Source organism: Protobothrops mucrosquamatus, unplaced genomic scaffold (assembly GCF_001527695.2).
Source record: "Protobothrops mucrosquamatus isolate PMUCROS unplaced genomic scaffold, P.Mucros_1.0 scaffold3866, whole genome shotgun sequence".
NCBI classification, from domain to species: Eukaryota; Metazoa; Chordata; class Lepidosauria; order Squamata; family Viperidae; genus Protobothrops; species Protobothrops mucrosquamatus.
Genome location: NW_015389816.1, coordinates 126,876 through 139,374, shown reverse-complemented (window position 1 = coordinate 139,374; position 12,499 = coordinate 126,876). Strand labels below are relative to the sequence as shown.

At 39.2% G+C, this 12,499-nt stretch overlaps 1 protein-coding gene across 1 annotated transcript in view; it reads right to left on the bottom strand.

Moving 5' to 3' along the window:
• The window catches only part of LOC107298310 (zinc finger E-box-binding homeobox 1-like), a 102,811-nt gene that overhangs the window by 12,431 nt on the left and 77,881 nt on the right, over positions 1-12,499 (bottom strand). The window contains exon 5 of the mRNA XM_015827683.1: positions 4,113-4,315. Within this exon, the coding sequence (XP_015683169.1) occupies positions 4,113-4,315 (203 nt within the window). The remainder of the gene's footprint in view (positions 1-4,112; positions 4,316-12,499) is intronic.

Below are 12,499 nucleotides of genomic sequence, written 5' to 3'. Positions count from 1 at the left end.
AAGATATTACCAACTATGGATGATTGGAGACAGAAAGTATCATATTTTGCAGAGATGGCAAAAATATCCGCGTACCTGAAGGATCATTCTCAGGAAAAATTTATCTCAATATGGAGAAGATGGATAGATTACATTCAGAGAAAGTATGAACTGAAAAATTATTATGTAGCTTTTGATTAAAAACTTAGAACAAAATTAGATATATTATATATTGATATAACTTAAAAAAATTTTTTTGTTGTAATTTAATGTTATTTTAGAGTCATAGTAATTTTGTACTAGTGTGTAGTAATAATGAGTAGTTTTGATCAGTATTGGATGATTGTGTATTTATTTCCTAGATTAGCTTTGGGAAGTCCTGGGGGGGAGGGGGAAAAGGGGTAGGTTGGTGTTATAGATTTATATGTATATATATGGATGATTTTTTAAGGAGGTGCCCGGTGGTACCCCAACTGCACTATCGAGATGGTTGAGGGAGAAAGGGAGGTAGGAAAGAGGGAGGAAGGAGGAGTGGTGGTAGGATAGGGAGGAGGAAGGTGTAGGCAAGTGAGAGGGTGGTGCAGAAGGGGGACACCGGACACGTCCGTGAATGTATTGATTGGTGTTGATTCTTTTTATGGTTGATATTGTGATAAAATATTTATGTTTTTGTTTTTCAATGAAAAATCAATAAAAAATTATTTAAAAAAAAACAAAAAACATGAAGTTGCACAAAGACCCTCCTACCCACGACTACCACCTGCTCTTTGAGCAGGAGTCGTGACTCCAGGAGGACCCCCAAGTTACACACAAGATCTGTCTGGGGTACTGCATCCCCACAGAGAGTTAACAATGATGAACAACCAGATCCTGAGATCCCTTGCACCCACAACCACTCTATCTTGCCTGGGTTCAGCTGAAACCTGTTGTCCCCCAACCAGATCCCTACAGCCTCCAGGCACACAGAGAGGGCAGCCACAGGATTGCTTAGATGAACAGGGATGGAGATGTAAAGCTGTGTATCATCAGCATACTGACGATATTTCGTCCCATGGTGTTGGATGATCTCATCCAGCAGTTTCATGTAGATGTTAAAAAGGAGTGGAGAAACTACAGACCCCTGTGGTACCCCACAAAAGATTGGCCATGGGCTGGACCTCTCATTCCCTATTAACACTAACTGGAATCAGCCTTGGAGAAAGGAGCTGAACCAGCACAATACTGTGCTACCCAGTCCCAAACCCCATAGCTGGCCCAAAAGGAAACCATGGTCTATGGTATCGAAAGCTGCTGAGAGGTCAAGGACAGCAAGAATGGATGCATTACTCCTATCCCACTCTCGCCAGAGATCATCCACAAGCACAACCAATGCTGTTTCTGTCCCATAACCTGGCCTGAAACCCGACTGAAAGGGGTCCAGGAAATCGGTTTCTTCCAGGACCCTCTGGAGCTGCAAGGCAACAACATTTTCCACCACCTTCCCTAGAAAGGGGAGGTGGGAAACTGGACAGAAATTGTCCAGAGAGCTCGGGTCCAATGATGGTTTGTTGAAGAGGGGGTGCACCACAGCCTCCTTAAATGGTGCCAGAAACGCCCCTTCCTGTAGTGATGCATTAATCACTGTTTGGACCCACCTGCAGGTCACCGTCCTGGAGGTTCCTGTCTACTTCCTCAGGTCCAAGAGAATCAAACCGTTCCCAGATAATCTGGCAAGTCTGTTCCCCAGGCATCTCCAATGGACCTGCTCCACACTTGGATTCAAACTGGAGCATAGTGGGCTGGTGGACAGGGTGAGCAGCAGTCAGAGCCAAGCCATTTGGCCAGAATGATAGTGGTGGATGGGCATGGTAACTGAGGAGCTTAAAGGAGGCACCCTGTGGCCAGAAAGACACCTAATGAGAATCTTGCTGGCTGCATATGGCACAATGCAGCCTCAGGATAGCTGCCTGGACTATTGCCTTGGACCAGATCTGAGTCATTCACTGGGTTTATTGGAGATGTGTACCCTTAGTGAGTTTCAGCCCGACTAGATAGACCAAATCAGGAAATCTATTCCACAGGAAGGCTAAAACCACTTTTATTGAGATTGGCTATAATAACACACTTATATGTTTTTATTATATGATATTCCATGACTACAGAGCATCTCAAGGCTTCCAGATCAACAACTACTGTCATGTCTTTACAAAAGATCTGCATACCAATATTTGAGGCCAGGTCTATTTATACAGCATAATTCCCCTTGAACCCTGAATTAACCTGCACAATCACTAAACCAGTTGAAAGGGTCAATGAAGTAGAGACAAGTCACTAAATCATCAGCCACTTTGCTCCTTTCCTGCTCTTTCCACATATACCCCCCCTCCAATATGGAGGAATCCATGGCATGTGCATATATCATATTTTAGAGATGCTCTGGCAGTGTATAAAAATGGAAACAATATACAATGTTATTCAGATTATGTAAACTTGTGCACATTGCCATCCATTCAACATTTCCACTTTTTATTAAAATAGTCATATTCTGTCTTTCATGGCAAAGCCTTTTAAGTGGACATTTTGCTTCTAAAAGGTAATAGTTTAGAGCAATTATAAAATACTGTACATGAAAACCACTGGACTCCTGTGACAGGATATTTGAAATTCTATACTCATGATTACAAGCAATATTACAAGCCATTATAATCTGCCATGTGTGTTTTACTCTTCATCTTGCCATTTCAATTGTTTCTGCTTCACAAAATGTAAACTTCTAACTGAAAAATAAAATTCATCAATACTGCAGTGTTAAATAGCAATAGCACTTAGACTTATATACTGCTCCATAGTGCTTTACAGCTTTATAGCACTCTCTGACCGGTTTACAAAATAATTACAAAATCAGCATATTGCCCCCAACAATCTGGGTCTGCATTTTACCAACCTCAGAAGATAGAAGGCTGAGTCAACCTCAAGCTCATCAGGATCAAACTCCAGACTGTGGGCAGAGTTAGCCTGCAATACTGCATTCTAACCACTGTGCCACCAGGCTTAAAAATGGACAAATTAATAATTGTTCCAAAATATTTCATCAATAAGAAAATACAATATGTAATATGTAAAGTTATGGGAAGTACCAGAATACATAATACAGATTTCCCTTGTTTTATGCTAGGGATACATTCTCTGAAAATCTTGCATGAAGTGAATTCAAATAAACCAAGAAACTGATCCAGAGGAAAAAAAGGAAGGTTTGGGGGTATAGTGTCAAATTTTATAATCCAAACACTTTGACAAATATACATTTAGAGCCTTGCTCTTAAACACTACATTATTCAAACAAGTTTTCTTCCTTGTTTCATGACCTACTGTATGTAAAGTGAAAGCATTTTCTTCATCTTTTCTATAGCTGGATTTCTAATGTTATCATAGTAGACAAAGGTAGAATGTATCACAGCACTACAAATTTTATTAGCATTCTTTGTAATGTTGTACAGGTTAAAGATTTTCCCAAGTTAAGAGCTCATCTAGGGCTCAGTGTATTGAGCCCTAGATGAGCTCTCAATATTATGTCCACCTTTGTTTCTACTGTTAAGAGGTCTTCTTCCTTTTGGATAAGGAGATTGGACAAGATGTTGATGGTCATTTTGGACCCATAGTAACAGTGGTAACTACTGTAGGTAGAGAAGTAAGTAGAAAATAGATAAAACAACCACACAACATGGTAAATGTGTGAGTGCAGACAGAAGGGTTTTGGTAGGGACTGTTCAAGCAGTTTTGGTGGCAAGAAGTCTTGGCATATTTCCAGACCTTTAGTGCAAAATGATTATGCTGGGATAAATCAAGCAATAGTGACTTTTTTGTTTGCCTAAAGCAAATTCTTGGATGAAAACGATTAATCAAATAATAGTGATTTCATAGAAAGATTTCATACTTTTACAGTATAGTGAATTGACTCAGTGGATTTCCATTGACTGAAGCTTGGCAGCTGAAAAAGTTGGCATAACACTGACTGAAAACACCTGTGCATAAAATATAAAATACTGCAAGAAAAAACCTTTTTGTAAGAAGTCAAATTCAAATGTAAACAAAATGAAATATATCTAAAGCAATTAACAGTATTGAACAGAATGATCACAGAATTCATTACTCACTTGATCTCTTCCTGATTTATGTGATGTCATATGGTGTTCAAGTTGTGTTTTATATGCAAATGTGTAACTGCATAAGGAGCAACCAAAGTGATCTTCATTGTTTTCATGGCGATATTTTATGTGTTCTTTCAGAGAGGAAAAGCGTTTATACCCTCTGTCACAGTAAGGGCATGTCAGTAGCTGCGAAAATGCATCTGGTTTGCCTGAGTGAGAATAAGAAAGTATTATTTTGTTGGTCATTATTAAAGCATTGTATTTTGAAATTGGCCTTTTCTTTTCATTAGTACACCTCCAGTCAGTTTATAAGATGGTAAGCATATCTATTCATGCTACACAGGTATACTAAAGCCCCCTGTCATTTATTTAAGTTTAAAAGCCTAAACCAATCTTTTGCAAATAAAACAGCAAAATCAGTGACAGCTAATGCCTGTAGGAGCTGATGGAATATAACTGAATAACTACCTGATTAGCCTCTTTGGCCACCAGTCTCAATTTCTTCTCTAACAGCTGAACAGATTGATTTGAACTACCTTCCATGCTGTTGAGAAGAAAACTGTAAGATTACCTGCTTGTCACCAGTGGTCAAAATTGACTTAACATGAAATCCCCCAAGATGCCTGCTGAACAGTAGGAATTTTTCCCTTTCCTGCCAACAAGCTGCTGATTCTGCTGCCAGAGCTAACTCTCTGGCAGTGCTGCTCCCTGGATTTGAATGGGAGCACTCACAAATGACCCAAAGCAACTTTTGGACAGCTGTGGACCCATTTGGGGAGTCTTGAATATTCCAGTTCCCTCTGGAAGTGGTAGGAAAGACACTGAGTATATCCATCTTCCTGTCAGCATTTTGTTTTCTTAAGCATGCATGGGCTTTTAACTTTCACTTTTTGAATGTATTGTTTTACTTTGGTTTTTGTTCTTAAAAGTTGAATGCTGATTTATTTCAACCCCTTTCTGGACTCTGTTTTTTTTCTTTTTCTTTCCCTTTGAGTTATGCTGCTTTCAATAACCATTGTTCTTTCCATATGGAAGCACAGCTGTGTTTCTGGATGGTGAAGTGCTTTCATTTGATTTAAATTAATAGCGGACTCTTACCACAGGATTTTTGTACTTTTTGAATTTGCAAAATATTTGGAGTTTATCTCTTTTAAATTTTTCTTTTAACCTTGGATTGAAATATCCAGAAAATATCGTGTTACCTTTTGCTTCAGTGCTTTGTTCCCTGATCAAGTTACACAAAGTAACAATGTATATGTCATTTTCAATAAAGTTTTACAAAAGAACCTTGATCAGACAGCTGCAGACCAAAGAGATATCCCCACAGCTGGAGAACTGACTGAGTCGATCCCATGTATTTCTTTGAAGTTCAAGCCTGCATATCCTTGCAATACTAGGAGCCTGACGGAATGGGGAAGTGAGAAATTCTTTATTCCTACAAAGACTGAGGGAGATTCAAGAATGGATTTATTACATCTAACTGGAAACCAGTTCTGTTTGGACTTTGTTGGGATGATAGATCCACTTTGGAGACTAAATTTATTATATTTAATTATACAACAATTGATAAGAGATGGCATTAAGAAAAAAATGTGGATATTTGATCCAGGAAGAATTACTTTTAACTTTTGGAATGATTTGGGATAGACAGGATGCTGTGGCAAACTTTCTATGAGTGGATTACAATAATAGTTTGTTAACAGTTTTGAAATCTTGTCTTTTCTTCTTCTTCCTGTTAACTATCTTGTCATTAATATAGTATATAGAAGACAGGTCATTAATTTGCAAATAGATTTACTACACCCCACCCCCCAAATAGATTTTTTGGGGGCCTGTTTCGCAAGGGTTGGGAACCAACATTTTAATAATGTATTAATCAGTATTCAATTAGGGGATAATATGTATATATGTGTTGGGTTTTCTTTTTCTTTTTGATGGACTTTTTAAATGTCTTGACTGTTTTGTATTTTTTTGTTGTCCTTTTTTGGATTCTTTTGGAGTTTTGTATTTTTCTTTTGAATAAAATAAACATTATGGGAAAAATATTGACTTAACATGCTACTTTTGGAGATATACTTGAGGCAAAGCTCAAGGCTACCACTGTACCAGTGGTTGAGCAGATTTGTTTTATAGCTTTGTGTACTAGTTGAACCCTTTCCTGGATCATGATGCCCTGTACACAGTAACTCTTGTCCTGGTCATCTCCCAGTTGGATTACTGCAACACACTCTACATGGGGCTACCTTTGAAGAGTATTTGGAAGGTATTACTGGTACAGAATGCAACAACATGGATAGTTCTGGAGGCACCTTGGGTGGCACATGTGACACTGCTGTTATGTGAGCTGCACTGGCTGCCAGTTTGCTTCCAGGTCCAATTCAAGGTGTTGGTCATCACCTTTAAAGCTCTTTATGGCAGGAGTCCAGGGTATCTGAGAAACCTCCTTATCCTGATGGGACTAACCCAGCCCACTCGTTCCAGCATAAAAGGCCTACTTTAGATCCTGTTGGCCAAAGAATTTCACCTGGTAAGATCCAGGAGAAGAGTCTTTTCTGCTGCGGCACCCACCCTCTGGGATATTCTCCCATCAGAGGTGAGATCTGCCGCCACACTCCTGGCCTTCTGCAAGAGCCTAAAAACCTGGCTCTGTTGCTTGGCCTGGGGCCCCAATAGGGGCCTGCTAGATTGGGGGCACCTGACAGGGTAGAGAAGATTCTCATCTCCCCAGGCTGCCCATCATCTTGGTTCTTAACTTTTTATCTTTTTATTCTAATGCAGGGGTGTCAAATTGCTGGCCCACGGGCCAGATGCGTCACCAGGAAACCGTGCCCACCCCATTGCTGGCAATGGGGAAAAAGCTCCGATACGTTGCGCAATGTCATGTGACGTTGCGAGTTTGACATGTCTGTTCTAATGTAATTTTTTTTAGCACTTTTAAACTTTTTATTATATTGTAAACTGCTTAGAGCTGCTGTATTAGAGATATGGGTAGCATAGAAATTTAATAAAACAAATAAAATAGTATTGGATTAAAGGTAGCCCTTGCTTAATGACTGGTCTCTTAGAAACCATTCACAGCTATGATAGACTCCCCCCAAAAGATACTTACAACCCAGATTTAAAGTTCCGATGGCCAGCTCCTGCCCCCCAGTCGCATGTTCATGCAGTATTTTGGGCACTTGGCAACTGGCCCACATTTATGGCCATTTGCAGTGTCATGCAGTCACATGAGCACAATTTATGACATTGTTTTGCCAGGAACCAGCATTTACTTCCTTAACGACCATAGCATTTGCTTGACCACAAAAAATGTCATTAAATCAGGTTGGTCACATGATCACCTGCTTAACAACTGGCATGACTTATGACTATAATTCCAGGCTGAATTATGGTTGTAAGTTGATGACTACCTGTAGCTGGCTGGTAATGTTGCCAGTACTTCTATTGTCCTTGCTAGTTTTGTGCAAAACTACAAAAGTGTAACAGTTCAATGACAGGACAAAATCTTCTCTCAGGAAATATGGCAAGTGACCCTGTTCTTTTTAAAAAAATTCTTATCTGGTTTTTGAAAACGTATATCTGTGTGAAACCATAATGCTGTGTGGGAGCACAAGGACACTAAATAGCTTAGAGCAGTGCTTTTCAACCTTTTCACAGATTGTACCACTTTTAGGACATGACAATATTCGAGTACCACCAGTGCTTAGCAAGGTGTCAAAAACTTGATGACCCAAAAAAAAGACAAAGAAAAAATACCGGTTTTAATTTCTTCAGTGGCGGTTCCTTTGCTGAATCACTTTCCCTTTGCACTGACAAACGTATGACAAATTTATCCATATTTATTAATGTGCACCACTACCTTGGTGGTCAGGTGGCTGGTTGGCCCTTCTTCCTCTCTCCCTCTCCTCTCTCTCTGTCACAGCTTGTACTCCTTCATTGATCCCTCTACTTGTCTCACAGAAGCTTCTCCTCTTCTCTCTTTCTCCTCACTGCTCATCTCACAAAAGCCTCTCCTCTTCTCCTCTCTTTCTCCTCTGCTTGTCTCACAAAAGCCTCTCCTCTTCTCCCTCTCTCTTTCTCCATCCCCTTCTCTTTCCCCGTCATCTTTTTTTTCTCTCCCTCTCCCGCCAAAACCTCCTCCTTTTATATCGTCTCCTCTCTCTCATCTCCTCCTCCTTTTCTCTTCCGGGTGTGCCACTCTCTAAGGCTCAGGGAGAGCTCCAGCATCGGTCACTACCCAAGTCTCGCTCCCCCATGCAGTCACCCAGTCCCTGGCTTGCTATTGCACACAGCACTGATCAGCTGGAGCTGCACGCGCCGATCCTGGGGCTTCTGCAGCTCCAGCTGACTCTCTCACGCCAAGGCCTGTCTGCTGCTCCCGGTGATAGCAGAGGCTGCCAGAACCACCGATCAGCTGGAGCTGTGTGTGCCAATCCTGGGCACTCAGCAGAGCCCCAGAAACACTGCAGCTCCAGGTGAATCTCTGCCCAAAGACTGCATGTGGCTGCCAGCCACCCCCCAGGCTGCCAGAAGTGCCAGTCAACTGGAGCGGCATGGGCCAATCCTGGCCCCTCAGCAGAGCCCCAGCAACACCGGAGCCTATAGGGCATCTTGATTCCTTCAGTTTTCACAATTTTTCCACATTTGATGGCAAGCATGGCATATCTTGGCTGTATATACATGAGGTGGGATAGTCTGGCAGATGTTTTTGATGTTTGATAGCCATGGTCTGAGCTATTCAGTATTGTTGACAGAGGAATCAATGCAATGAAAAACAGTAGTACTGATAGTGAGTCTCTTTGGAAGATTCCTCTCTTGATATTAACATCTCCCATTCTATCAACATTGACCAGCAACTGGACTTCCGGTTCCAGAGGCAGCACCTCTAGCTGCAGGAGGAGACTTGTCTCCTCTTCAGCTAGTTTCCCTCCGCCAGTAGACCCTTATGCGGGTCGAAAGTCACCCTGGAGGGTGCGACTACCGTCGAGGAGGCTGTGCTCGGCTGTGGAGGAGCGGTGGCTCCCCCAGCTGGCCGAGTGAACTCTGAGGCCCGACGGAGAAGAAGTTCAGCCAGTAAAATGGCCGATCACCCAGCTGCACCAACCGCAAGTCAAAAGAACAACTAAGAATGAAGACCCACCGTGGTGAATCCGGGTGAGACTCCCTTTTCTCTCGCTATCCTGATCTTTCCTGTAAAGAGCTTTGACTATTTCCCTTTGCTAAGAAAGCGGCGGCTGCCTATATCGGAAAAAGAGCTTAAAAGAAAAAAAAACCTCTTTGTCTTTTTTGGTTGTTTTTTCTACCATTGGACTTTATTTGTGGGGATAATTAGGGGAAAAGAAGAAAAAAGGGACATTGCTAATTTGTTCCTATCAACTTTATAATGTTGGAGATACCTCTCTTGTTAAATTTAAAAAAATAAGAGTGAAAACTTTTTTTTTTGTTTAACTTTATCAACGTGGAAAAAAAGATCTTACAGTCCACTGAGGACATCTGGTGGCCAAAGTGACACTACAACTCTATCTTTGTGATTGGACTTCACATGACAGTAAAAGAGAAAAGATAATCTGACATTTGGGTGGTGAAGCTGGCTAGTAGACCTTTGGAGGCGGATATTTGTGGACTTTTGTTAAATATAGTATCTAATAAAGGAACAGGCTAGTCTACCACCAAAATGGAAGGAAATATTCCATATCTTGACTATGATCTAATATTGGGAAAATTTTTTGAAATGACAGAAGACTTCAAAACTTATTGGAAACCGAGGAGACAATCTAAAGATGCCACCTTGGCACTTTCAACTGACCCTCCAATAATGAATCAAGCCATGGAACAAGGAACACCAGAGGAAGAACAGAGCAATACTGAACAGGCTTTCATACATCAAGACACACAATCTAAAGAGACAGAGACATTATGCTTATAACCCAATGATGAATCTACGCTGGGAGAAAAGGTGGTAACCACTGAGGCAACTAATTCTACACAACGTTACCTACAACGGATGGATAACTTGGATGATCAAGAATTAACTGTAACTGATTCAGTTCAATTACTGAAAACTACAAAGATTGATACTCAGATACAACCTTCTGGAAACTACAACAAAGCGGATAACTTATTTACAATTATAATATGGAATAAAAGTCAATATAACACTCAGATGATATTGCCAGGAAGAGAAGAACGTTTTGCTCAGTTTGAATTGATTAGAAACTTTTGTAACCAAAGTTTGAGGTTTGATAATCAAAAAGTTTTAATATGGGAACTAACTTGGCCTAGAAAGAAAGCTAGAGTCAGGTTTAAATGTGATATAAAACGTTACTTGATGGGTTAAAAAGGCTTTAGAGATTTTGTCTGATTTAATAATGAAAGAAGGATGAGAATTGATTGATATCATAGTTGATAATTATTAGGGAGCAAACTTGTTTAGGGGTTAAAAAGATTTTATAGAGGTAGAGTGATGAAATGATAGAACACAAGTTTAAAAATAGATATTTTTTTTGTACTATTATTTTAAATATGATAATTATTTTGAAATAGAGAGAGAATTTCTGTTTGATTTAATAATGAATGAAGGCAGGGAATTTCTTGACATTATACTTGATAAGTATTTGAAGGTGTAAACTTTACAAAAGGGCTTAAAAAGATTTTTTATAGATGTGGATTGATGAAATGATAGAATATATTTTAAAAAAGAGAACTGTATTTGTTGGATTTATATTGTTATTTTAAACGTGAAAAATACGCTGTAATAGAGAGAGAGTAAGAGCCATTTGTGATAGGGAAAAATTAGTTTTAATGAACGATCTATTATTAAGGATACCTGAAATCCCAACTATATGTCTATTGAAATGTAACTGGAATAAGACAATTGCAATTAGTAAAGCTTAAAACAGGATATAGATTATCATAATTGCAAGGTGATTGAGGATCTTTGTTTGATTGAACTTTATCTAAAATTGTATTAATTTTAATTTTAATAAGTAATATTATTCCTTACAGAGAGCAAATTGTTTATAATTAATTTGAGCTATATGTATATGACTTTGTTTTTGAATGATTTGACACTCTGACCACCACGTTGTGTCCTAAGCTTTTGTATAAAAAAATGGAAAAAACCAATAAAACTTTTATTAAAAAAAAAACATTGACCAGCAACTGTGTCTTTCATTGTGCCATTGATCTTTGCACAAAGCTTCTGATGTTTCTACTGACTCCTGATATTTCTTGGCACTTGAGTATCCAATCATGTGGCAGGGAGTCAAATGCCTTCTTGTGATTAATCCATGCTACATTGAAGTTGGACTTCCTTCTCTTGCAGTTTTCCAAAATCATATTGTCAATTATGAGTTGATCTTTTGTTCCTCTGGTGTTTGGGTGGTTTCCTTTCTGCTCAGGTGGAAAGAGCTTGTTTTCAACTAGATGCTGTAGGACTGCATCAGCTACCACATCAATTAGCAATTTTAAAGTTGTTGATAAGCAGGTAATTGACCTGTAGTTGCCTGGTGCTGCCCCTTTTGCTGGATCTTTTATTATCAGGTAGGTTTTGCCAGATGTTAGCCACTGTTCAATTTCACCTCATTGGAGTATGTAGTTAAATTACTTGGCAATAAGTGGGTATAGACAAGTCAGATGTTTCAACCAAAGAGCATGTAGTTCATCTTTATCTGGTGCTGACCAATTCTTAAACTTCCTTGCTCTTTTCTCCACCATTTCTGCTATTATTACAAGTTCTTTCATTTCAACATATTTTTTATTCTCATCCACCTCTTTAACCAATCTGCATTCTGGTTGTATTTCTTTGGTTTATCCCATATCTGCGCCCAGAACTGCACTGTTTCTTCCTTGTCAGGTGTTGACTGATTCATTGCAGTCTCTCTGTTGATGGATTGGTAAAAATGTTTGATTGGATTGGAATTTCTGCCTATAATTTCCAATTTGAGCTTCCTATCTGCTGATCTTCTTGGCTATAGCTGTTATTTGCTGCTTTATTATTTCCAGTGCTTCCTTGATCCTCCTTGTTTGTAAGTGCTGTTTCTTTTTTTTTTTTTTTTTTTCAATATAAAATTTTTATTTTTATCATAAGAAAAAAGAAATACATCACAAATATTTCACAATATTATATCCCATCCCCCCATCCCCCGGACTTCCCAAACCAACCTAGGCTGATATTCAAATACAAGTAGACAAGTATTAATATCTCTAACTCCAAAGTCTAAACTTAAACAATCCATCTCCTCCGTGTTAATAAAAATTATTCATTTAGTTAGTTCTTCAAATATCCAAAATCTTTACCATTTCAGCAAGATAGTTTAACACCATCCCTTACTTATACAAAAAAAAGAAAAGAAAAAAAAAATTCCCATCTTCCATAAAGTTAACAAGTTAAT